Below are 26,286 nucleotides of genomic sequence, written 5' to 3'. Positions count from 1 at the left end.
GAAATAGAAAATGGGGGGAAAATAGAAAATATAAAGAGATTTAAAACACAAGAAATCTTCTGATCAGCAGTAAGAAAAGCTTGTGATGAGTTGTCTAAAAGTAGGATGAGAGAATGTTTAGATAGAAAACATTTAGACAGGACAAGCACTTTCAGAGCAGCTTTTAGAAATCTGCAGCTGCACATGTGCGTAAATCTACTGGGCACAAATGAAATGGATAAAAAAACCTTTTTCAGCTTTATCTAGCTTGGAATTTTTTGGTTTGTGTTCTCTGTGAAGGACAAAATATTTACAGAAAACAAGGTGGATTAATTGTACTTTTTTATTTGAAGTATATTTTGATGTAAGTTCGTTATAAAGGACTGGACTCGACTCAGCAACTCCAGCTTTGAGGCCGGGAAGGAACTAGGCTGTGACACACGGGCAGGATCACACCAGAAGGTTTGGAAACCATTTGGAGAGCCGGGCTGGCGCTGCCGGGAGCTCTCCCTGGGTCGGACATGGAAGGCTCTGCCTTGCACAGAGGGAGGAACCATTGTTTTAAGCAAATGCCAGCAGCAGGAGTTCCTGGGACCCGAGCCCCGTGAGGATGAGTGCGAGCACACACCACCCGCTCCTCCCGGCCGCCCCTCAGCGCTCCCGCGCTCCCGCCCCGGGCCGTGATTGGTCCCGCGCCCCCTCGCTCCTCCAATCCCAGGGGCGAGTTCCGTTCCCGCCCCCGCCTGGTCCTGCCCACCGCAGTGACGGCTCGGCTCCACCTTTCCGGCCGTCTCCATGGCAGCGGGGGCGGGGGGTGTTTTAAGGCGTCCCGGAGACCATTGCGGGTGGTTGTTTTCCTTTTCGAAGCCGGCGAGGCTAAAGGTAAACTAGCTAGTGTATTTGGTATCTTATTTTTATTTCCTGACTTATTCTCCCCTAATCATATAGGACGGTACCTTTCAACGAGACCGTAAATCCATTCCCACCCCCTTTCCCAATGGTAGGGCGCAGGCGGTGCGCGGCCCCGCCGCGGCCGTGCTGCTCCCGCCCTGTTAGGGCCGCGGCCTGAGGCGGAGCGGCTGCGGGTCCTGCGGTGGAAGTGCCGTCCTCAACCCGAGGGGCTTCCCCGGGGACTGCTGGAGATCCGGGAACTGCCCACGGAGGTTCATCCCGGGCTGCCTCAGGCCTTGGCATCCGCCCAGGGCAGCGGTCGCCCCACGGTGCAGCGAGCGGAGGATGCTCAGGCTGGTGCCGGTTTGTCACTCACGGTGGTGCTGGTTTATTGCTCCTGTTATAAGCTATAGGCGCCCTTAAAGACAGGAGGCACATGCGGCGGGATGCTCTGCCTTCTGTCGCCGGTAAAGGTGTGTCGCAAAGAGCACGAAGTGCCCCGGCTGAAGGAAGGAGTGCTGAAGGGGTGTGCTCCGTGTTAAACAAGGTGAAGCATTAGCAACAGGCCAGGTGGGCAGAAGTGTTTTCAGAGTGCGGTAAAACATACATCCCTAGAAGATGCACCCCAGCGTCAGCAGAGGCCACGTGTAAATCGCTGGTTTCAGAGTTAGGTGTGACACATGATAGTGAGGAGACCTTAGCTAACGTTATCTTGATGAGCTCTTTTAGTTCTCCCACCCTTTGACATTGTGTAATTGTGACAAGTTATTTAATTTCACTTAAGGTGACGATAATGCAGTCACCTCTGAGGTGAAAAAAAAAATAACCAAAATATTTTCAGTCTTCTGAAAAATGCTGTAGGATCTTTATTTGCATCAGTGGGCAGCCGATCTCCTTAATAGCTCAGAAAAAAACCGTAAGTTCTAAACAATTTGAACACAGTTTCCTATGAACAGGTCCCTGTATCTGTGAGAAGTAGTTTACAAGTATAACTGTGTTCAGTGTAATGTGATAAAAGCCAGAAATCAGTAATGTAAACAGTAATAGACAATTTATGTAAGCACAGTGTGTGTGTGTGTGTGGTTGTAAGCATCTGAAACTCGAGAAAACTCAGTGCTGAATCTGAAACTGAAAAAAACTGGTTTTCATAAATTATTAGAATATAGTAGCATTTTCCTAAAACATATTGTGAACATTAGTAGTGTGAATGTATTCAAAGCACATTGTAGCAATGTCTTGTGGCAGGTTTTGTGTAGATGGCTGACATATAGATATAATGTGTGCAGCTTTTTAACCAGAATTGTTTAATACTGGAAAGTGTATGTTAATGTTCATCTTCAGAAGATTTTAATTTCACTTGGTTTTCCTTTTGTAGAGTACAAAACCGGGGCAAACAACTGAAGATGTCATCATGTTTGGCTCAGGAGGTTCACCTTGCTAAAAGACATGAGGAGATGTGAGTAGTTGTGCTCTGCCTCACAGCAGGTTGTGTAGTGTCTTGTGATATTCTCCCTCCCTGCCCACGACCCTCGGTGCCAGTGAATCTGAGCTCTGCAGAGCGCAGTGGTGCTTCAGCAAGGGGCTGGAGTTCCAGGAGGTGGCACTCTTCCTTCAGGAACCATGGGAATTAGCATCCTTTGCCTGCCGTTAAGGGTATTTAGGTTGATGAGGTTTCTGACTTCCAATGGTGGTACTGGTTTAAGGTCTCTATTGTTAACCTGTCACCATTCAATTCCTATGTGGGGAAGGTAATTGGATTCTCTCACTCAATGCCTCAATTATAGACTTGCTTCTTTGTTGCCCTGTAAACTCAAATTGTGAGGCAAATACAGTAGTGATTCAGGAAAATTTGCTTTTCTTGTAACAACTAGTAGGTGCCAAGAGCAAATGTAGTACTGATCAAGTCACCCCAACCCACCCTGTCTTTCCTTCTTCTGGGAGATTCAGTGTTTCTAAGCACCTAGCATTTGAGGACTGCTAGTTGCAACATTCTAGCTTCGTACAAGCACAGCAGGTGATGCCTGCCTGTACCTTTTCTCTCCCCCAGCACACCCACCCTGCAGGCGGCTTAATTAGCCCCATAGTTTTGAGAAAACTGGGTAAGGTAAAAAGGTTATTTTCTAGCTCCTGAGCAAAATGTTCTACCCACTTAGCAAAATGTTTTCCTTTGTAGACTGTCTCAGAGATCAGAGCTGCTACAGCAGATGGAGACTTATCTAAGAGACAAAAAGACTAAAAAGACATGGCAAACTCAAGCAGCTGATGCAGCTCGTAAAAGGAATGCAGCACTTTTAAATGTAAGTTTCTGCAACTACCAGGAACCGCATCAAAATGTCACGGTTATGTAGCTTAGATAATTAAAAAAAAAAAAAAAAAAAAAAGATAAGTGTTTGCTCTATAGTTGTCATTTGAATTCTCTTCTATATGGTTCCCTCTTCTGGAACTTGACCAAAAAGTATTAAATGACAAGTCTTTATTATCCGATGGCATCACTACCTATTTCCCGTGCCCTTCTTATGAAAGCCTCGTGGTGGCAGCTGCTACTATGTATTTTTATTTTTTTTTAAGCACAGTGGAGATGTAACACATGCTAGTACACGTCTGCCTGAGAGAACTTAGGGGTCTGTCAGTACTCACAGTCCCTCTACACTTTGATTCAAGACATGGGGGTATGTTTGCAAATAGGCTGACCAGGCTGCAGTGCTTTGGGCCAAGGGTAGGAACTGTTCTTCTACTGTGGATGTGTTAAATTGTTGAAGAGGTTCTCAGTTTAATTTTTTTTCTCTAAGGAGATGTAGGGTGACTTCAAGCATTTTACTTTCAAGTCTGTAAAAGCAGTGTTTGGTGCTTCTGGCTTTTCGTAGGGGTGACACCATTAATAATGTAGAACAGTTCATAGCTGTTCTACATAACTCTTGTCATATTTAGGTAAGATTTGTTTCCTAGGCAATTAAAAAGATCTAAGTTTGATGGCAGGGACCAGAATACTGAAAGGCTCCTCTGAAATCCCTAGCTCAGGCACCTGAGTTTGAAGAGATGCATTTGACCACTGACACGATGCATGTGAAAAATCTGTCGGTTTTTCAGGAGACAGCAGAAAACTGAACATCCTGTGCCTTTTCTTTAAGATTCTACTTATCAAGGATCCATAATACATGTATTATATTTATTGAAAAAGTAAGTTTTACCCGAGAAAATCACAAGATTAATTTGGGTTTTTTTCGTGCAGAGCCTGGTTCAGATTTAAAACGTTCGCATTTTGGGTGGGTATAATTCTATTGCTTTAGAGCTTGCATTTAAATGGGAGGTTTATTTAGAGAGGGGCAGACAAGGAGAACAGTTAGCCAGGAATGCTTCTTAACTATTTTGTGACAAAGAAGATATTTCAACTTGGGCTGGTGAACTGGTACATTCTGCACAGGGGCAATCAAGCTCCTCTTTATTGGGTGTAGTAAGTGTAGGTGCTTCAGTGAGTGCCTGAGGACAAATGGATGGTTTGGTTATTTTTTCCATAGCTCCTATTCTGTTGGTTTATTAATTTCAGCCATTATGACTCCCATTTTCCATGGGCATTTTTGGTTAGATTTTTACTTTGTAAATATAGGGGTTTATAAATTATTTGTGTTTATGAATGCATTCTCAGTTTACATATGCAGGCAAACACAATAAATGCAGAATGTATTTCTCCATCCTGAAAGCTTTATTATATTGCAAATGGTAACAATAGCTCAGACATATACAGAGTGTAAATATTTCTGCAGTTAAACAGATATTTGCTATCTTCTGTCACATCCTCAAAATTGTTCCTTTCAAGTGTCAAAAATGTTGGTGTTTGTACAGAAAAAAAGCAAAAACATATGTATCAAAACAAATTCTGTTGCAGGATAAAATAGCATAAATCAATTTAAATCTATTAATTTTATCCTGGTTTTAACAAGCATGCACTCCTGCAGATGCTTTTTGATAACAGAAGAAAACAGGAAAAAAAAAATCTATGCAGCATAATATATGAGAAGCTTGAAAACAAGACTGATTAATGTGCCAGCTTCAGAATATTGTTCCTGATACCAGGCACTGTACATTTCACAGTTACCATGTGGAGAGTTGTTGATTTGGCCTACTCAAAAATACATGGACATGACGAAGTGTTATTTTTTTATTTGCATTTCTGGTTTTCTGCATGTAAGCAAAAATCAGTTGTTTTCAGTAATAGATCATAGCAAAAGCCATTTTTCTTTCTCTGCGCTAGTTGGAATTTATGCACAGGAAAGATTTCAAAATTAATTTAAATTCTAATCAGTAGGAAGCAAGGAACTAACCTTTTTTTTTTAATTGAAATTTTGACATTATAAGCATTTGTTCAGCATTTTAGCATAATTATCAGAGTATTTTCAATGTCTTTAGAGGGAGACTGCAGATTAGGGAAATCTGTATCATTTGGTGCTTATATAATGTTGTCGTAATAAAAGCAGAAATTAGACTAGTATTTGTAATCTAATTTATGACATTTGTTTCTCAGTGATATTTCTTGTGTTTAGAAATATGTATTACTGTGCAACAGCTTGGAACATGAAATAGAAAAGAAAGAGTATGCTATATAGTAATTAGTACTGGAAAGGTAATTTAGAACAAATTTGCTTTCCTTCCCGGGCATGCAATTCCAGAATTATTTAAGTGTGATTGTGCCAGACTGATATCAATATAAGTGACAGCTGAATTTGGTCCCCTAAAAGCAATGTATGTGTCATGCATTCCATTTTACCTCTGGGGAAGGGTCTTGAATTGTTTTTGTTCCAGTCCTTGTGGTTTTAGGGGAAGCACTGTAAGATGCTCTCTTTTTTTCAGTACTGTGACATATTAGATTAGCTGTTTTTTTTCCAAAGAAGTTTATACTGCTGATGTATTTATTTTTATATTGATGACAGGGATTTATTTTTCCTACAAAACTTACCAGTTGTGTAGACACACAAGAAGTGCCATCTAATCTTTCAGTAGTTCTAGTTATTTTCTAAAGCATACTACACCTTCCAGCAAAAATTTCTTTCACTGTCTGTCATTAAATCAGTATTCTGAATGACAATAGACTGCACAGCACAAACTGGAGTGAGCAATGAAAAGACACGTCCAATATCTAGGCTATGCCAAAGTGACCTTCTCTACTAAACATATATGCACAACTGCTGTCTCCTTTCTTGCCTGAAAGACATTCATTTCCTATCACCATAAACATTCCAGTTACTTTGCTGAGTCTGTAAAGAAATAATGATTGATATTCTTCTCCTTCCTGTTAAAATTCCTACAGCAATTAGGAAGAAGGATTCAGAAAGTAGGAAAATCCAGTGGAAGAATATGAGGTGAACATTATTGAATGATCCTTTATTCAGCATGGTTTGTTATGGTGATAACTTCTCCAGTCTTGGCCTGAGCCATTCTGATACGAGCTTCATTTGCTGCTGTTTGTGTGTACCTGTTCTAAGGATGTGCAACAGAAAAATCCCTTGCTTAAGTCACTTAAGTCTGTGTTGGCCTCTGGCATTTTGACATTGTGATTTCAAATGGCCTATGTCCTTTTTCTTGTTCCCTCTATAGGTTTATCTCATTAGTCTTTTCTTACCTGAGAAGGGGCAGCCATTTGCTGCTTCTGAGAATTTGGATAAATCTGAGAATTAGTTTACTCTTTCTTTACTCTCTCTTATCCTTTAGCTTCCTACGGTGGTATGGATTTTGCTGTAGAAAAGGGAGAAACAATTTTGTTTGGATTAGGTTTGTAATTATGTACAAGAGAATATTGTAAAAGGAATTAATGAAATAAAATGGACACTAAACTGAACAATCTGACTGTATACATGTCACTAAGTTGAACTTCAGCAAGTCCTGTTTTTTGCTTTTATTAATTATACTCTACTGAACTAAACTTGAGATAAACACTGTTTGCTTATTGATGTATTCAGACTGGCTATTATTCAATACGAGTAATCATGTTTGGTCTCTCTTGTGGATATGCTCCTCCAGAATCTCACTCTTCTTTTCAGCAGCAGTGGTGGTGAATATTTGGGAAGTCCCTTTGGGGAATTTCCTCTCTCATTTAGTTTTTCTGTTGTACTCTTCACACCCGCTCTCTGCTCCCAACTCTGCCATCTGCTATACTTTCTTTCCCCCTCCACTCTGTTCAGCTTTGGCTTCTTCACACCCCACTCCCACGTCCCTTTCTGTCTCTCTTCATCTGCCCACCACTCAATCTCTTCAATGTTTGGGTATGGAACTAAGCCCACAAGAACAGGTCAGAACTTTAAAGGGGGAGGGTGGTTAGTTTGGGGGCATGCTTTGATTTGTTTGTTGCTGTTGATTTTTTTGGTTGTTTCTTTTTTAAAAGATTTATTTGGGCCTCTGTGAATCCAGCACACATCCACTGGACAACCAGAAACCCAAATACCGATTTTTTTTTTGTAAGAAAACTATGTGAGGTGCATTGTCATCCAAGCTTGTCTGGTGAACAGCTTGCTGCAGCTCTACATTTATGTGCACATGTTATGCATGCATATTAGCAAGTCATCTTTGTCTTGAGAAGTAAAGATCTTGCACATAATTTGCCTAGTTGCTTTACGGTTACAGTAGCTAGAATACATACTTCAGTCTTACGCAGCACAGAAAAAGATGTTCCATTCCCCTCTATTTCCTTGAGGTTTATACAACAGAATTTAACTAATTTACCCTGGTGTCCAGAGAGAATAGCAGTGTTTACAGCAGAAGTCTTACTTGGTTGTGAAGCATACTCTTATATGAAAAAGGTGCAGAAAACATATTAGCAGCTGGAGGGTGTTAGTCTAAGTAGTACAAGTTGTATTTCAGAATGACTAAACAAATATTTGAACTTCAGTGTGAATTTTTGAATGCTGTTTAGCTGTAATGGGTTTATTTAGTTAATTTAAATGTCTTTATATGTGTATTTTTCTTTTAAAATTCCCAGTGTTTGTTTTTAAAATGTACTTTGCTTGTGTTTTAGGATATAGAAGTAGCAGAAAAAAGGCTGCAAGAAGGAATGTATTTACTTCCACATCCTGATACTGTTAAGTTAGAAGTAAGTCCTACAATTCCTTTTTCATTTGTTTTCATTTGCTGTTTACCAAATATTTTGCTTTTTTTTTTCCCCTGAAGCATGTTCTTAAAGTGAAAATAATTGATTTTAAAATCCAGTGACTGGTATAGCCAAAGGCCTGTGTACTGTGTAGCAAGCTGAACCTAAATTCTGGGACAAGGTCCTTAGATTCTGGAGCATTCTGGTGGAAATGTTTAGCAGCTTTCAGATCTATACAAACTTCTATTTAAAAATTAGGTCAAATATAAAAAATGAATATTATGAATATCAGAAGATTACTGTATTTACTACGTCAGAGCTATTTAGTTTGTATTATATGGTCATCCCATTCTCAGTTTACCACAGATTGTCATCTTTACATTTCAGGGTCAACAGTTCATCAGCATGAACAGAGAAAATTTCACATCAATTATTTTAGAGTTGTGTGGAAGCTTATGAAAAGTACCACAGCGGGAACACTTGGTTCTTTTTTTTTCTTCTCAACCTGCACTCCCCAAAGCATTACTTCAAGATAAAAATGTTGAGCAGATTCCCATCTGTTTATTGCCCCAGTGGTTTGTGTGTTGTGTGCTGTGGGGTGGCTTGGTTCCCAAAGGCACAGGAGCAGAGTGTCCCGTGCTGGTTTGGGTGCCGGGGCTGTGTCAGAGCAGGGCGAAGGGCCAGGTTTCAGCGCTGTCAGCTGTGAAGAGAGGTGTATTGTACCTCAGCTTCACACCTGCTGGGCAAGTGTTGGCATGCTTAGGCTATTACTTAAAGGAGAGGCATCACTTCTTGTTATGGTTACTGTTCAAAGTTTTCATCTGTCATTGCATTTTTGTAAATAGCCTCCTGTGACTGTGACAGGGTGCACACCGGGTAGGCCCCTTCAGTGGTGTTTTTATTATTTTTAGACATTTTTAGGCAAAAGGGTACATTTTTCCTGAATACTTGTACATTTTGAATGATGCTAAGGAAGATGCCAACCTACTAATATTAAACATTAAACCTATTTTGACTGTGTTCAGAAGTAGTTTTAGACTCTTCAATGACTTTGCAGACACCTCTGGAGTTGTTTGGGTCAGTTAGTCCCATGGTAGGTGTGAAGCTGCTTGTCAAGCAAAGTCCGCAGAAATTGGAATTGCAGAGCGATTGCTTGTGGCTGCAGAATGTCTGCACTCTGCAGCAGTGGTGAAATTTTGGAGAGAACAGAGTTACTATTTGAAGGAGAAGATCCTATTTCAGCTTTTTTTTTTATGCTTCTAGAGAAGAGTGCTATAAATAGTGGAAAAAGAAAACTTTCTTTCATGGTACAAAATTCTTGTGCGTGCTTTGTTCCAAAACACTTCTGAGCATATTTCACTCAGCCATATATGTGTCTGTATTAATATACTCTGAAAGTTATGGCTATAATGGATCCCCAGCTTGCTGAGTCGGAGTAGTTTTGTGTGACAGCACATATGCTTGTCAAAAAAGATTCTTTGAGTAAATCTGTTGAAGAAAATATTTTTGTAAACCTGCAAGTGCCATAGTTATATCTGAGTTACATGTAAGGATCAAAATGATTAGCCAGGAATCTAATACTTTGCAGGGAGATCTTCAGTTTTATGTTGCACTTCTCTTTCATTGCATACTTAAATAAAATAAAAAGGCTCACTATATATGAATCATAACTGTTTTCTACTGCAAAATTACATTTTTCTGAATGGACATCAGTGGCAATAAATACATACATGGATGGATTAAAGTGTTATCTTAGCACGGTTCCTAGATCATGTTATTTTGTAGGGAAAAAATGGTACTTAAAATTTTCCTGAAAATCCTACAAACAAGTTATCCTTAGGATACCAACACAAAAATGATCAATTATTAATAACACAGATAAGTAATATGTTAAATTTATTACTCTGAGGTTCAGTGTGAGGAAGTAAAGAGGAAGGGTTAGATGATCCACAGTGATTCTCCTAGACCATATGCTAAATATACATCACCTTTTTTTATTATTATTTTTATCTGTGTTCCAAATACTTGAGATGATTACTTTATCAGTGAGTTATCAAGTCTAAAATTTTACTCAATTATTTTGAACCATAGTTCTTTAAAGTACTATAAACTTTTATAGGATAATAAATTTACATTGGTAAATGTGCAGCTTTCATTTCTAACATTTTTTTCCCCACTGCAAAATGAAATTCCAGTGACATACATACTTAAATATAAAAGCTGCTTTTGGAAAAGTATATAATCGTGGAAAATAGTTTATTAAAGGTACTGTAAGGTCTAAACTGATGTTGCTTACCACAAGAGGGCACATTCAGTCACTTCACAGTTTGTCCTGCAGAAGGAAATATTTCCAAGCTGATATTTTGTATCACACAAGAGATTAAAAATTTCATATGTTAAGTACGTTGTTCTTTTCTGAATTGCTTCACTCTTAAAGTAAGATTTAATAATGCATTGCATTTCTATATTGTTTTAAACTGGCTGACACAGATTTTGAAATTAAGTTTATTTTTTCTTATATCTTTCTCAGACTCTCTATTTGGCATCAATAAAAGAATCTCTTCCCAAGTGGGAAGACTTTCTTTTAGGAAGAGCAGAAGTTCCTATTGGCTTTAAGGAAACGAAAGCTACAAAGCAGAGCATAAACTACCCTGAAGAAGATTCACAAAAATAAACATTTTAGTTTCATTTTGTTTTGTAATTTATCACTTAAGCAGAGATCATCCAGGTCGGGCAACAGAATATCATTCCATTAAACTGAAATGTACATTATTTAAATGAAAATGAATTATATAGGACAATTTCATTCTATTGTTGCGTTGTGTACAATTCCTTATTTTCATTCTGTACTACAGAAGCAATCCTCAAATGAGTTTTTAGGATCAAGAATGAGAAACATTGATGTATAGATTTCCAGCAAGGCAATTGGGTTTTCACTGTGAGAAGAGTTTTACGTTATTTTTAATCCTCTGCTTCTACATATAAGTGCGATAAGTAAAGACAGATTCTTGCATTATCTTTCTTCACTTCAGTCATCTGTGCTTCATGCCTGCTCGTGGATGAGAGAGAAAGGAAGAATTTACTGTTAGCAGAAAAGGCAGACTGTGCATCAGAGTAGCCTTGGTTAAGCACCAGGAATCTGTGCAAGAACCTTCACGAGAGCAGTTATGGAAGGAACTTGAATTTCTGCATCTTGTTTTCTCTGGGGTTTTGTTTTTTTTTGTCATTGCCACTTTCATCACTCGTACACCTCACTCCAGGCAGCTTTTCTCAACTTCCTTCTGCCTACATTGTATTTCTTGTCTAAGGGTGGGCAAACAAATCTCTGGGGCTTTTTGCTACTTCTAGGCTGCTCTTAATGCTATTTTCTTTCTGCTGATACAATCTAAAAAAAAGTGAGAACTTTTTCTGAGGCATGAAAAGTTTGAAAGAAGCAAACTGAAAGGTAACTGGCAGTGGCTGTCCAAGAACAAAGCATATACAGAAGTTGAGGATATATTTTCATTTTCAGCCACTGAACAGCTTCCCATCTTCCTCCTACAGGTGCAGTTTTAATTGTACTGAGCTAACTAGGTATGAAAAATTCACTCGTACAAAACTTCTGAAAGTGTTGCTTCAGTGGAAGATCCTGCCTGGTGTGTGACATAGCCTGCAGAAAATGAATCTTTCCTAAGCAAAAGAAGCCTAGAAAATATTAATTTATTTTACTGTTAAGAACCTGGACTTGAGTCAATATACTTTTAAAATTTAATTTCCTGCAACAACACCATTCCACCCCCAACCTGGAAGTAGTAGAGGAAAAAAAGTACCTTTGCCAATGTCTGAGGATATGAAAATGTAATGGTTGCAAATATTGCTAGTCTAGTTATCTAGGCAATGCATCTTCATACTACCTAGAGAGAGACCTCACTATTAGAAAAACATATCCCTGTGCAGCATGAAGACTCACTGGCACAATAAAATCAAAACTTTAGGTGCAATATAAAATTGCTGTATATTTTCCACAGGAATACTAGGAGTTCATTTTAAACTTTTTTCTATTGAAGTGTCCATTAAACTGATAACTTTTTACAGAAACTGCCATCTTAGAATTATCCTGTTGAGTGGGTGTTGGTGTTTGTAACAATAACGTTGTTTTCATAATATGTGATGGCAGATTAGCACGCTTCTCTGCAGTGTTGTTAACAGTTGTAATTAAGGAATAAACAGTAAAGGGTGTCAGTCCGATGACAATTTCATCTATAGTGTCACAATACAAAATGTCACAAAATATTAGAACTGTTATATAACTACAAAAATATCAAATTAGGCTTTCATCTTACAAGCTGAGAGCTTAAAAAAAACTTGGCATAGAGACCATTGCAATTTTATACCTACTCAGTGTTCTGTCACAAAGACAACTTGGTAATATTTTCTTCTGTAAAATCACAATGTGATTCTCAATCTGATTTAGTGGGAATGTGTATGGATCTTGCAGTTGTAGCGCTCCTGTTTAAAAAGCAAATAATTGGAACCAGTTGAGCACACAAGAAGGGAAAACCTATTATACATGATGCTCAGAATGAAGGAATGGATGAGCAGTTAGTTACTGACAAAGAATGGGATTCATCCTCTTCTTTGCATCCAAAGGGAAATCACTTCAACAAAAATCTGGGCCCCTAAGTACTTTATACATGCAAATAATCTGGGTCTTTATCTCCTCCGACTCCGCCTAAGCACTGGGACACAATGCAGATGCTCACTATCTCCTTGCCCTTGTGATTTCCCCTGGAAGGAGATGCAGGTGTATGGACACTGAGTGCATGGCAGCTCCATGGGTGAGAATTTGGCATGAAAGGCGCCTGCAAGCAGGGTTAGAGTAGTTACCTACTGTGCTGCAGTTTGGTGCTCACATAGCGTGTCTGAGAGTAAAACAAAATTATCTTCAAAGAAGGAATTTAAATTTATTTCTTGGAGCATAACTTTAGAAGCAATAGGACAACTAGTTCAAGGAATACTGTAGGAACATGTCCAGAAAAGGAAAAACTGAATGAAGAGAAACATTTAAATGAGGCATGTGTGTAGGTGACTGTTCGCAGAGACGAGTACCTTCATGTTGTTCTGTGGTTGGAACAAATAAGTGCAATTGTCAATGACTGTGAAATAGCACAGTACAGGAGCAAGTGACTGCTGAGCTGGGGCAGGCAGTGGCAGGGACCAGAATTATATGGTCTCTCCTGTTCTACTTACATTTGTTGAGTTTAATGTACCGTGGCTGGGGTAGCTTGATACTTGCCTTTTTAGAGATACAGATTTGAGAAATAAAATGTTAAATTTTAGTGTGCTTTGAAAAAATTTAGGAATCCCCCAAGGTGATTTATATTAATGTGATCTAATATTAGTCTCCTATGAGATCTTGAATGGGTATTCTTCACCAAGTCAAGGCTGTCAAATATATTGATTCTATGTAGTTATACCCCATCTTATCCCAAGCTTTTATATATATATCAAAAAATAAAAAATATAGAAATTACATCATATATATCTTCTGTAATTTCCTACTCATCGTGAGTAAATTTTTTTCTCAAAACCCTCACCAACCCCCCCCAAAAAAAAAATAAAAACCACACGCTAACAACAACAAAACAGAATCCCAAACTTGCTGCTTGACCTTTTGTATTACAATATATGTATACATAAGGTGCAGCGGTCCTAAAAACCTGTTGCTTCTTGTGTTTTTCTGATAGGTGAGGGACAGCAATTGAGTAAGGAGTAGTGAGAAAACCCTAAAGTTTTACCTGTTTGTAAGTTAACCTTGGAGTATCTTGCAAGAAGAAATAATTAATCATACTTTTCTAGGTTAATGCACAGATGAGTAACCCCAGTACTAACCCAGGAGCACAGCCTGTTCACCCATCTTGTCACCTCTACCATCACATTCCCAAGCTTTTTACTTTCTCAGTTATTCTGGCTGTGGGGGCAGGAGCAGAAGGCAAGGCATGTTACTTTTCCCTAGCATAAGAAATTTCTTACTCTGCAGAATCTTTCATAAGCCTATTAATTTAATTTGTGAGTATATTTGAAATAGTAAGTTGGTTTAGATGCATATCTGACACTATGGTATCCTCTTGATTGTATTTATTCAGGGTCATGTTTTCATAGAAGTTGGGAACTAATTTTTAGGCTGAGGTTATAGTACTTAATTTCTGTCTTTTTCATTCACATAGAGCAGGTTGGGGATGTAGATGCTCAGTTTGAGCTTGTTGGTACTGAAAAAATAAGAAAAACAAATTTAAAATTGAATGTACTTTTAGAGGTTATATCTGAAAGAAAACATTATTTACTCCATAATGGTAATTTTCATAATATTTTAATAGTTGTGTTCAGATACAACTTGACCTTAAATATCACCCCAAATGCAAGCTGTTTTAACATATTTGTAATGCTAAGGTCTTCATTACTGTGATATTCTGTTTGCTCAAGGATTATAATCCATGGATATACTGTGTTATAGTTGAAATAAAGCTTTGATCCTGTAGTCACTGCCTCTTGGATCTCAGTGCTGCATTGCATGTATGAGTTGGATGTAAGTTGGTGCCTGCTGCAGCCAAGTGTGAACAGTGAGTAGGCCAGTGATAAACACTTTGCTTAGGTATGATGTTTATTTTCCTCTGACTCTGATATGAAATATTAATCTGCTGAGTGAAGATTAAAATCTCAGATGTTTTTGATGAAAAATCCAAATGTAACGAATCCCAAATCGATTATTTGCACTCTTCCTATTGTTTCATAATGTGTGAGCTAAATTACTTCAGATACGCTTTTACTAGGAAGATGTAGATACATCCTTAAACCCTTGCTAAGGAAACAGGTGGGGGAAAACGGTTCTTTAGTATATCCTCCTGCTGTGTGAAACTCTTTGTCTTTGCTATAAATAGGGTGATTTAATTTGGGAATTTGCTACTCCTTTTAAACACAGTTAAAACAGCTCTTGAAAATGCGCTAAGCTGTGTAAGCCTTCCAGTTGTAGCTTTTGCATTTGACTTACTTTGAATACGTCTGTTTTTAACGCATACAGATAGAAAGTATACTCACTTCTTCCCATAAGTTTTATCGCTGTGATGATGATCTTAAAAATAAATGTGTGATGTTCTTTCCCCTCACTCTCAGTCGTATCACCTACCAGAAAGCCCTAATAAGCAACAAAATAGTGTGAGACAGTATTTACATCACACTTTTGAAACAGATTCAAGCAGAGCCAGCTGCTGTAAGATTATTTTACAAATCTATTGTAAATTAATAAAAGGGAAAAACTGCCTTCCTTTAGGTAAATTACAGTCTCTTTTACTAATTACCGTAGCTTGAAGCCGCAGTAAATAAGTACCTGCCTGACTGCGGTGAATGGGAAATGAGAAATGTAATTTTGGTAACCAGACTTGCCTTTCTTTACCCATTTAGTTCGTACGTGTTCCAATAGCTTCATTCACGGAGCTCTGACTGGTGCTCAATAAAAGCTTCCGGAGGATAATGTGTTCAGAGTGAAGCACATGAAGCTTTGTTCAGCGCCGGGGAACCTGCGCGCTGCGCTCCGCGGCCGCGCTCGCCCCGCGCCCCGCTGCGAGGGGAGCTGCTTCCAGCCGGGGAAACGCCGAGCCGAGTGGGAAAGGGAGAAAGGAGGGAATGAAAAACAGCCAAAGCAAGCAAAGGCCGCTTTTTCTCGGCTCGCTGTGGAGCGGGGGAGGACAGACGGTGCCGCTCGGTCGCGCTCGGGGCGCGGGCGCTGCGCGGCGCCGGGAGCGGTGCGCTGGGAGAGGGAAGGGAAGCGCATTGTGCGTCCTCCCTCTCTCAACCGCGCCGAGATTGCCAGCAAAGCTCTGGGCAGCGGGTTTGATTCCTTGGAAACGCTCGTAATAATAATGTTAAGGGTAAAAACGTATCCGTAAATCCCTAAGAAAAAGGTTTGTCTATGTGACCCAAAGTGTAGCAGTCCCCAGGCAACTGAAGCTGTGTTTAGAGGGTTCTTAAACTACTGCAGCCGCTTTGCTATTTCTCGGACGTTTCTTTGTATTAAGTTTCCGGGTACACTTGGCTTTTTCCTCTATAATTAGCTTTCTTTTGCTGGATTCATTGATAGATACGATAATCCAGTGTTGGTAATATCTCAATTCATTAACATAATGAATCAGAAGGAAGAGGCTGATAATAAATCAGAAAGCTTCTATTTATGTGAAATATCTTGGCAACTGGCAGCAGTGAGGAAGAGAGTAGAGGGAGTATCAGACAGTGAACGGGACCTCGGGAACGCGGCTGCAGGAGGTCTCAGGTGCTCTCTGCGCTTTAAGCGCCCGAGCCCTTCACTCAATCGTGTCCATTGCAGTGGCTCAGCGGCGCTGGGATGGGAAAACACCTGACTCGCGTGGCCCCTGTCTCGCAAGGGGTTCCAGCCCCATCCCCGTTGTGTTGGGGTCCCGGGCGCCGCTGGCAGAGCAGCCCCGCGGGCCGGGCCGGGGCTCCCGCTGCCCCCCCCGGCTCCCCCGCTGCTGCGGCCCCGTCCGTGCGCATCGCCCGCGGGCCGGGGATGCTCCCAGAGGCTCGGCCGGGAGCCGCGAGAGGCGAAGCGGGTCCAGCGAGGTCCCCACTCCTTGTCCCGTTGGCTGAGAGTACTTCTGCCCCCGGATCAGATCTCTTTTAAAGTTTGTCATCAACCTGCTTCCTCTGCCAACGCAGAAGACTGCAAAGATGCAAATATTTGTAGAAGTCAAGTTTAGTATTGTTTCGGCGTTATACATTCAGGGAGCGGACCTTTTCCGTGGTCTGTGTCATTTGTCCCCAGTGGGGACAAAAAGGTGTTTCGGTGACTAAACACGCTCTTAGCGGAGTCACTTTAAAGCAGAGTTTAAGATCGCTGGTGACTCCAAGTACCGACACTGCTGTTTGTGCTCCCTGGGGAGCACGCCCGAGGCCCCCTGAGGGCTGAGCCACATGGCCCAGCTGCAGCTTCAACACCTTATGAGGAGAGACAGCCCATAAAAGAGAGCACAGAAGTCTAAATGTACCCTTTTCTTTTTTTCTTTTTTCTTTTTTTTTTTTAATTTTTAATTGAGGGCACGCGTTGCCCGTGATTCAATCAATTAAGCAATTGCAGTAAATCAGTGAGATAAATACAAATAACACGAGGCTACGGCTTTGGGCTAGTCAGGGTTAGCAATAAGAGTAGGCTAGTATGAGTGGGTTTAAATGCTGGGACAGCATCACCTAGAGAATCAGGATGTGTGGTAGAAAGCAGCTGCTAAGAGCATTTCCCCCTCCCCTTTAAGTGTGTTCACTAAGGTGCCGTGGTGATGCTGTTGGTCAGCACAGCCCCGTACCTGTGCGAGGGCGGCTGAGGAGGATGGCAGCAGGGCGGGGGTGGAAGGGCGGCTGGTCAGGGTAAAGCTGGTCCCGGTGTGGGGTCTGCGTGCAGCAACCTTCGGGAGAGGAGAGCCATGGGGTGTCCGGATCAGCAGGCAGTAACCCCACCAGGACCGCAGTCCAAGGGCTGGCTGCCTGCCCCTGCTCGTGGCCTCCTCTGCCTGCACAGCTCCAGGGTCTGCCTGTCCCTTGCCATCCCATCTGCATGTGGATCTCACAGGGTCTAAAGGAGCCGGGCAGGCAGCCGGGAGCCCTCGCAGTGGCCGCTGAAGGGAGAGCCTCTGCCGGGAGCCGCCCTGCCGTGTTTTCCCCCGGGTGCGGGGACAGCTGCCTCTGCAGCCTTGGTGTCCCCACAGGACTCGGCTGTGGATGGTAGAGCAGCCCCGGCTCTCTGGGGGTATCCAGGATACAAATTTGAAGGGGCTAGAGGGGACCTGGAGGTGTTCGGGGAGTGGGCAGGAGCCGCACCATGGGGCTGGGGAAGGAGCGCAAGGGCTGAAAGAACAGAAGTGCCCTGTCGCAGCCCTCGGAGGGTGAAACCCGTCCCTGGAGGGGACCCTCGTGGATGACACCCAGGGATGGGCTGGCATGGTCGAGGCCCAGCAGGCTCACTTAAGAATCATGCAAATACTTCCGTACAACGGCTTAAAGCGGCGGAAGGACAAGTCCTGCGGGCACCTGGGCGTCCTGGGGGACACGGCGCTTTGGGAAAGGCATGCGTCAATTTAGCCCTGGTGTTGACTTAAGCGAAAGTGCTAAGCCATTCCTAAACCTAAGTCAATACAGACTTAAGCCAAAATTGTTATTAACGAGCTCTAATCTGATTTAAGAGCCTCGGAGCGAGCCGTGTGTGCACGACGCGCGTTGCCCTGCGCTGCCCGGTGCCCGGTGCCCCGGGCGGGTCCAGCGGGAGGGGCCGGGCGAATGCAGGCCCTGGGAGAAGGATGGGGTTCGGGGAGAGCCGGGCCGCCGTGATTTGGGCAGATCTCCCTCCGCGGGTTAACTTCTTTAAACTGTACCCAGCTTTGGGACGGTTCGGGTGTGTGCAAGCGCCTCCGGGCCGGGGCTGCCGGGCCCCCTGTGCCGTGCCCGCCCGGACTGGGGAGCGCCGAGGGCCAGCAGCTCCGCTCGCTCCGAGAGGGACATGCCAGTGCATTTCTTCCCCCGTCCCAATGGGGCAGTTGAGCCCTCCACTCCACCCCTCACTGGGGGCCTTTCTTTTCTTCCCCACCAGCTTTGAGCAGCGCTGTTTCAGATTGGCCTTTTTATGTTTGATATAAAGAATAGTTGTTGGCCAATTCCATCTTTTCATCGCTGCTCTCCAGGCCCGGGTCCAAGCGGCTTGTCAGATGCTCATTAACTCCCCCTTTGGCTCTTTCCAGTGTGTCTCCTAAGCTCATTGTGCCAAGAACTAGCGCTTCTTTCTCTTTACATGGCTCCCTTTCTCTGCTCCATCAGGGAGACAAATTACTTTCCAAAAGGGATCGCCAGGGATGGTTTAATGAGAATTTCTCCAGCGCTGGCCGTGGAAATCAATGTAGTTAACATTCGGTGCACTTAATTGGACTTTTCTCTTCTGCCTCCTTCAAAAAAACTCTGAAGCTATCCTGTTAATCTCTCATTTGTAATCAATTGTGTTGACTAAACAAAAGTCTAGGTCGTCCTTTCTTCCTGTCCCAGACAATCCTTTGTTGCCTCTAAATGCCTCATTCTTGAGTGCTCCTGGTCGTGTAGATGGGTCCGATTTTTGACAGTTCATTATTGCGCTTTTGTCCATTTAATCTCCCTCGCTGTGTTTTGCATGTGCATGCCTTAATGAGCTCCGTTGGCAATTAACATGTTTCTAGCAGCAAACCGGTTGCTCAGACGTTTGGAGAGCGGAGTGCAGGGAAAAGGGCAACGCAGCTGCCTGTAGGTTGGTCGCTGCCCGGTGCCCGGCGCGGTGCCGGGACGCAGCCGGGAGCCGCCCGGTGCCGGGGAAGCGCCGGGCCGGGCCGGGCGGGCCGAGGGGGAAGCACGGAGGCGCTGGCACGTCGCTCTGTGCGCAGAGGCACCTCTAACCCTCCCCCCGAGGCACCGGCACCGCTCAATCTGTTGTGTGCGCGGCTGCGGCGCCGGGAAAGGGGTTTTTGTGCGGGTTTTGTGTTATTGAGGCTTGCTGGCAAGAGTGCCGAAGTGTGAGCAGTCGTGGACAGCAGAAACATCTTGTGAGGGAGAAGATAATTGGAGTCTCTGGCGTGTGTGTGTCTGACAGAGCCGCCCCTCCCCCGCGATCTGCGGCTTGTGTGTGCCGGGATCCGGGCGAGAGCCGGGGGGGTCCGGGGCCGGCCGGCGGCGAGCGGCCCCTTCCGAGAGCGGGGGCAAAGCGGGGCCGCAGCCGCTCCGGGAAGGGCCCATCGCCCCCAGGAGGGGCCAGGTGACCAAGCCCACCAGCGGCGGCGGACACGGCACTTCAGGGTGCCCCGAAGATGCCGCCCTCCTCCCCAGACGGCTTCTGTAAACAACGCCGCTTTATATAAAAATGCGATAAGAACGCACTTCCTTAATTCCCTTCCTGGGAGTGGGTTTCGCGATGCTCTTGCCCATCAGGAGAGCTGAGGAAACAGCCTACGAGCTGTCTGTGGGGCCCGCAGCGGCGCCTGGCTCCCGGCTGGCAGCCCAGACCTCTTCCCGGCACCCGAGGTGCGGAGAGAGCGGCGCTTCCCCCGGAGCTGGCAGCGGGACTGGCTCGGGACGCGCAAGCCCCGCTCCGTCCTCCGGGAGCTCGTCCTGCCATGGCCTCCCCCGGCACAGTGTCCTCACGGAGAGAGTGTCCCCTCCCGCTGTCCCCGGCCCGTGGCTTGTCCCGCCCCGTCTGTCGCGGCGGCGGGAGAGCCCGGCTCGGCCCGGGGCTTCAGCCTCAGCCCCTTCACTTGCGGGACCGTTTCCTCCTCACAGGGTTTCTGGAGCGGTGACTTATCGGTGGCGGGCTTTACATTTTTTTATTATTATTATTTTAAAAATTTTCTTTTAACCTAAAACTCTGCCAATTTTTTTTTTTTTTTTTTTTAAAACAAATTCGGTCGTGATCTTTCCCCGCTGCCAGCATCACTGGACATTCTTTTTCTCTCCTCAAACTGTCAAAACGCTATTTCAGACACTGGAAAATGCAAACCCCGAGAAAGTCTAAAATCGCCCCGTCTCTACAGCGGGAGTGCGGGGCCCGGAGCCCCGGAGCCCCAGCCCCCAGCCCGCTCCTTGGAGAACGCGGAACATCGCAGCCTATTTAATAATGAATCCAGAAACCCGGAGCGAGGGGTCGGCTCCCGTTCCTGCGCTCGGCGGCGAGCTGTGCTCGTCCTCGCCTCCCTCTATTTAACCACTCAATTAAGCGGAGGAAGGTGAGCTCCCCATTACGCCGTCCCCAGGCATTTCGGTGCCTCTCTCGTTCCCCTCTTCATTGGCAAGCCCGGCCCGAGCAGCACGCACACGCCCGGCCTCCTCAATCTCCTTTCTCCGCTAGAATAATATTGTTCCTAACGACGTGGCCGGAATAGACACTTGCGTATTAAAAGTGAGGGAGGGGGGGAGATGAGAAGGGAATATTTAGTGTAATCCAAGTGCTTGATTATCCATATTCTGATCACAAAGAGTTTCTGAGGCCTGCTGGGAGTGATTAGATTAATGTAATGCGGTTTGAAGGGTCTGTGTTTTCTCTCTTAATTTGGGTCATTACTCGGAAAGCAAGCGTGAGATCATTTTATCTGCATGCAAGGAAAGATAGTCATTCAGGAGCGGTTTAAACACGCCGTAATGAACCGACCCCGAAAAGCGGCGCTGGGAAACTCCGAGCCGCCCTTGGCGCTGCCGGTCGGGGCCGCGCAGCCCCGCCGGGGGTCCTGCAAGGGCTCTGACCCCGTTCCGGGGGGCGGCAGCAGCCTCTGAAGCCTCTGAAGCCGCCCGGCTCCCTCCCGCCCTCATTTTGCTCCTCTGATGCTCGCGGCTCCCGCAAGCCGCGTTCACACGGGGGAGAGCGCCGTGCAGCCCGGTCCCCGCTCGGGCCGGGGCCCAGGTGGGAAATGAGACACCTGCGAAGGGCCGGTTTATTGTCCCATGATAGATATAGATATATTCCTCACTTATTGGAGCGTACATTTAAAATGGAGATTTACAGACACGTATAAAGAGCGCTGTCCTGGCGCCGGGCGGGGGGCGGCCAGCCCGGCCCATCCTGGCCCGCTCCGGCTGCGCAACGCGCCATTAAATAAGATTCCTCTTATATACAACTGCGCCTCGGGGTCGCTTGCTACCGGCGGCTGAGCTCGCTGGGAAAAGGCCAGAGAAGCGAAGGCTGGTTTGGATAAATAGTGCTGGCCTGGTTGAGCAGGTCCGAGTGTGGCGGCGCGCCGGGCCCTTAGCTCTGCCCGCTGCGCCCAGGGTCCCGCGGCGGAGGAGCGCTGGAGACGCTGTCGTGCAACTTTCGGACGTGCTTCTTTAAATCAAAGTTTCTGCAAAATCCTTTCCCGCAAGTGACACACGTAAAGGGCTTCTTGTCATTGTGGGTGTGCATGTGGAAAGTCAAGTTATAGATCTGGTGGAAGGCTTTGTTGCAAATGGTGCACTTGTACTGCTTCTCTCCGCTGTGGGTCAGCTTGTGGTTCTTGTAGTTGCCTGCGAAAGAGGAAAAAGATGGAAAAGGGAGTTACCCGAGGGTGCCCGGGCCGCACGGTGCGCAGGTAAGGGGGGCATTAGGAAGTGTTTCCACCCGCACCCTCGTCCCGCTTGTCAAACTCGCTCCTCGTCAGCGCGGAGCAGCGCGCAACTGGCACGGCACAAATGAGAGGCAGGGTCAACCCGGTGACCCGCGGCAAACGGAGGGCTCTGGATTAGGACCGAGGCCCGGCACCTTTCATTTAAAAAGCATTTAGGGGGAACCGTCAGCGCTGCCCGGCGATGCGGCCCAGCTTAGAGGAAAAGTAATTGGGAGCGGCGGCGGATCTGCCTGCACCCCTCGCTTCCCCCAGCCGGGCAGGGCTCGCCGCGTTTAATCCCCGCTAATGATGGGAGAGGGCCCCGGCGCGTCCCGGCTCAGCTCACCTTTCTGGTGGAAGCCCTTGCCGCAGAACTCGCAGACGAAGGGCTTGTAGCCGGCGTGGATGCGGATGTGGGTGTTGAGCGTGGAGCTCCTGTTGAACGCCTTTCCGCACTGGTTGCACTTGTGGGGTTTCTCCTGCACCGGGGTGCGAGAGGCCGGTCAGCGGGGGCTGCGCGGAGAGCAGGGGCGGCCGCCGCCCCCCGCAACCCGGCCGCCCCCCACCTACCTGGGTGTGGATGATTTTATGCCGGCACAGGGTGCTGGCCTGGCGGAAGCCCTTCCCGCAGACCTTGCAGACGAAAGGCCGGGCCCCCGTGTGCACCGGCATGTGGCGGGTGAGGTTGTAGTGCGCGTTGAACACCTGCGGGGAAGCGCCGGGAAGGCGAGGTCAGGCACGGCCCCGCCGCCGCCGCCGCCCCCGGTCCCCCCAGCCGATGCCGGCGCCCCCCTTACCTTGCCGCAGACCTCGCAGGTAAAGTTTTTGGGCTTGCCCTCCGCCGCCCCGCCGCCGCCGCCCCCCATCTTGGCGTGGCCCTTGGGGGGGCCGCCGCGCTCCGCCGCCGCCGCCTCCTTCATCACCTGGTCCAGGTGTCCCGGCAGCCGCTCCTTGTGGGCGAAGGGAGGCGGCGGCGGCAGCTTCTCGGCCGCCAGCCCCGCCAGCTTGGCGTTCTCCAGCAGGAAAAGCTTCTGGTGGGCCGAGAGCCCCCCCGGCGGCGGGGCGCCCAGCAGGCCGGCCGGGAAGAGCTGTCCGTGCAGGAGGTCGGCAGGGTGGTAGGCGGCGTCCAGGTAGTTGAAGTAGTAGAGGGAGCGGGGGGCAGCCGGAACGGCCCCTGCCTGGTGGATGACCTGCGGCTTGATGAGCCGGCCGCTGGGCTGGCCCAGGGCGAGCTCTGCCTTGCAGCACACGCCGCAGTTGGCTTTGCAGAGCCCCGCGCCGCCCCGCAGGCTGCTCTTCCACAGCTCCGAGTAGTTGAGAGTCTTGGAGGGCAGCTCGTAGCCCAGCGGCGGGATGGGGATCACGCAGGGCAGGGGCGAGCACAGGCTCAGCGGCTTCTTGCCTGGCTCCGGCCCCGGCCCGCCGTGCCGCTCCTCGAAGGCCGGCTTGGGCTCCGACGTCTTTGCCATGATCCGCTCGATGGAGAAGGCCAGGGTCTTGGAGGGGTTAGCGGTGGCGGCTCTGCCGTCGTGCCGGGGGCAGGAGGAAGGCATGACCGTCTCCAGCGACCCCGGGCTCGCCATGTCGCTCCGCCGTGCGGGAACTTGGTGTGAGCAGCGACTCGCTCCCGCTCTCGGCTCTGCATTCCAGAAAAGCCAGGAGACAAATCAATTTAATAAGCACCTTGTTCTCCCCCCACCCCACCCCCCACCGGCACCCCCTCCCTATTTACATTCAAATGAACATATTCAAGAACAATGGCACGTAGGGTACCAGATTACTGCTCATTAAGCGGAACACGCTAAAGTAACATGCAAGCTAGACCTTGTTAGTATTAAAAAAAAAAAAATAAAAAATAAAAAAGGAAAGAAAAAGAAAAACCTCCCCCAGCCCGATGCCACCCAGCCGAGCCCCACCGATGGCCACGGTCCGGGAAATGCGGGAGCAGGGGCGGGGGGCACAGCGAGGGGCGGCGGGGCTCGCCCTGGGACCACTTACCTTTGCCCAGCGCCGGCGAGACTCATCCAAGCAGCGCAGTGTGGCCACAGTCACATTTTGATAGCAAACAACTTCCTGAGCGTCAGATCACGGTCTCGAACATTTAAAGCTGACATCATATGAAGTCACTTTGAGCAGAATGACATGGGGATGCCACCATGGATCTTCCCCAAGCCGAGGCGCCGGGCTGGAGCGCGGTGGGTTGGGGCAGAGAGAGGAAGACGAGCCCCCCCTCTCCACGCACAATTTCCTTCCAGTTTAAGACGCACAAATCGCTCGTGTGCGAGCTGGGTTTTTCCTCTCTCTCTCCCTTCTTAAAAAGCAACTTGCAAAGCAGAGGAATCGTTTTGCATGTGGCAAATTAGAAGGCAAGTGCGATTCACAAGTTGGGTGGAAAAGAGTGCTCCAGTTCTTGCTGGGGTTAGAAGAGCCACTCCGAATGAGCGTGAGGATTTTTTTTCTTCTTCCTTTTTTTTTTTTTTTTTTTTAAGAAGGGGGAGAATGATTTTTTTTTTTTTTTTCTAAAGCAACTACCACGCAACCATGCTCGAGTTATTTTGGCAACCCATCTGCAATCAGCTCCGTTGCAACCGAGCTGGAAGATAATTAATAAATTGTCACTTATCTGCGAGCCTCTCCAGCATGTATAAATTAATAGCCAACCCATTAATTAGGACAGTGTATTAATGTTAATTAAACTAAGTTTAATTCCAGCCCTCTCCCCTCTCAGGGTAGCTGGTGATTAGCCTTAAATAAATGCGGAGGGAGTCGTGTCCAGGACTTGAGTTCGCTGCTTAAAAAAAAATAAAAATAAAAATAATAATAATAATAATAAAAACGACCAGTGTTCAGCGAAGGGAAGTTCTGCAAGTTGTCACCCCCTAAAGGTGCCCGCTGCCCCGGAGGGCACCCGGAGACTCTCCCTTGCCCTTGTAGCCCTTGTTCTCCCCCCTCCCCAGCACTTTCTTCTTCCCCCTTTCCCCCCCGCCCCCCCCAAATAGGCGACGCTACATTATAGCGCCTGGATGCCGGGGTTTCTTTCCTTCCTCTCTCCAATTAAAACGCCGTGATGCGGGAGGGGAGGATTTGCAGAAACCTCAGATGCGAGGACGCGGTAATTGAGAGAGTCCCGCGTCCACCTGTTTGGGGGGGCGGCTGCAGGGCAGCACCCCCCGGGCTCTGATTAGCCGCCCCGTCCCTCGCCGGGGCTATTCAGCCGAACCAATTTTCCCCCGGCGATTCAGGGCGCTCAATTCTCTTTCACTTGTAGCCACTATAGCGCTGCGTGGAACCTGGTTTTGTGTGTTTCTAAAATAAAGGGGAGGATTATCCGGGGGAGAGGGGGGGAGCGAAGGGTTTAGATTGAGCTTGGCCAGAGGTAAAGCAAGCAATGAAAAGGCCCCTATATATATATATATTTTCCCCCCACCCTCGCGAGTCTAAGAAAGTTTAGAGGAATTCGGGGGTTTTGTGCGGCGCTGACAAAGCCGCGCCTCCTCTCCCCGCCGGGACAGCTCGCCGGCGGCTGTTTGCAGACAGGCTTTTTCACCTGCGAACCACAACACGCTCCAGAAACAAACTTTAAAAGCGGCGGCCGTCCCGGGCTGCCTGCGGGCGGAGGGGAGAGCCCAGCCCCGGGGGGACACCCCGCCTGGAGCATCAGGTGCTGGCGCTCGCCCAGCCCTGCCCGGACCTGACGGGTCAGCGTGCCAGGGAGCGACGGAACCGTCCCGCTTCTGGGGGAGAGGCTGGGACGGGACCGCGGAGACCCGCAGGAGCCGTGCCCGGTATCTGGGCTGCGGGAGAGCCCGGCTGAGCCCCGGGGAGGCGTGCCGCCCTTGAGCCTCACCGCCCGCCCAGCCCGCGCCTCCTCCGGGCAGCGGCAGCGGGCAGGCGGCGGCTGCGCTGGGCTGGACTCCGCTCACTCCCGGGGCTCGCCGGCTTTAGCGAAGTATTTAATTAGCCTCCACAAACTTCTTTTCCTCGCCTGCAGATTATACTGAGTGGAGGGTTGGGAACTATTTTACACCTTGCCACTCACATGTTAATTAATCTCTATCTAACCCTAATTGCAGTTTATTCAAGCACCGCTCAAACAGCTCACCCACACAATAAACACTGGGGCTGCTTTTATCCATATTACTCCCCGCTCACACGTTGAGTAATTAACTCCAGTACCAACTAATAGTGCAAACAAATATTTTCTGTAAACGAGATGATTTC

General features: G+C 46.7%; 2 protein-coding genes across 9 annotated transcripts; one reads left to right on the top strand and one right to left on the bottom strand.

The window, feature by feature from the left end:
* Positions 1 to 591: 591 nt before the first annotated feature.
* Positions 592 to 14,462, top strand: CEP15 (centrosomal protein 15). Of its 8 annotated transcripts, none has more exons than XM_023935207.2 (5): positions 592 to 861; positions 2,246 to 2,326; positions 3,044 to 3,167; positions 7,874 to 7,948; positions 10,476 to 14,462. In XM_023935207.2, the coding sequence occupies exons 2-5, from the start codon at positions 2,274 to 2,276 to the stop codon at positions 10,617 to 10,619; spliced, it is 396 nt and encodes a 131-aa protein (XP_023790975.1). In that variant the 5' UTR covers positions 592 to 861; positions 2,246 to 2,273; the 3' UTR covers positions 10,620 to 14,462. The 8 variants fall into 8 exon arrangements, with proteins under 8 accessions (XP_023790975.1, XP_023790978.1, XP_023790976.1 ...); XM_023935210.2 differs by having other exon boundaries at positions 709 to 861; positions 8,333 to 12,970; XM_023935208.2 differs by lacking the exon at positions 592 to 861 and adding an exon at positions 967 to 1,417.
* A 5,875-nt stretch (positions 14,463 to 20,337) lies between these two features.
* FEZF2 (FEZ family zinc finger 2) lies at positions 20,338 to 25,136 on the bottom strand. Its single transcript, XM_086845866.1, has 5 exons — positions 24,064 to 25,136; positions 22,863 to 23,704; positions 22,636 to 22,770; positions 22,412 to 22,544; positions 20,338 to 21,985 (listed from the first exon to the last, which is right to left on the bottom strand). The coding sequence occupies exons 2-5, from the start codon at positions 23,646 to 23,648 to the stop codon at positions 21,729 to 21,731; spliced, it is 1,311 nt and encodes a 436-aa protein (XP_086701992.1). The 5' UTR covers positions 23,649 to 23,704; positions 24,064 to 25,136; the 3' UTR covers positions 20,338 to 21,728.
* Between the last annotated feature and the right edge of the window lie 1,150 nt (positions 25,137 to 26,286).

Source organism: Cyanistes caeruleus, chromosome 11 (genome assembly GCF_971803275.1).
Source record: "Cyanistes caeruleus chromosome 11, bCyaCae1.hap1.1, whole genome shotgun sequence".
Lineage (NCBI taxonomy): Eukaryota > Metazoa > Chordata > Aves > Passeriformes > Paridae > Cyanistes > Cyanistes caeruleus.
This window is presented reverse-complemented; position numbering and strand designations above follow the sequence as displayed.

What these genes read in the sequence shown, in the direction of transcription:
- CEP15 (XM_023935207.2), top strand. Translation starts at nt 2,274, where the DNA reads ATGTCATCATGTTTGGCTCAGGAGGTTCACCTTGCTAAAAGACATGAG. An exon ending in GCTAAAAGACATGAGGAGAT is followed by an intron (nt 2,327 to 3,043) that starts GTGAGTAGTTGT and finishes TTTCCTTTGTAG; the next exon opens with ACTGTCTCAGAGATCAGAGC. An exon ending in GGAATGCAGCACTTTTAAAT is followed by an intron (nt 3,168 to 7,873) that starts GTAAGTTTCTGC and finishes CTTGTGTTTTAG; the next exon opens with GATATAGAAGTAGCAGAAAA.
- FEZF2 (XM_086845866.1), bottom strand. Translation starts at nt 23,648, where the DNA reads ATGGCGAGCCCGGGGTCGCTGGAGACGGTCATGCCTTCCTCCTGCCCC. An exon ending in ATAAAATCATCCACACCCAG is followed by an intron (nt 22,545 to 22,635) that starts GTAGGTGGGGGG and finishes ACCCCGGTGCAG; the next exon opens with GAGAAACCCCACAAGTGCAA. An exon ending in CAAGGGCTTCCACCAGAAAG is followed by an intron (nt 21,986 to 22,411) that starts GTGAGCTGAGCC and finishes CCTCTTTCGCAG; the next exon opens with GCAACTACAAGAACCACAAG.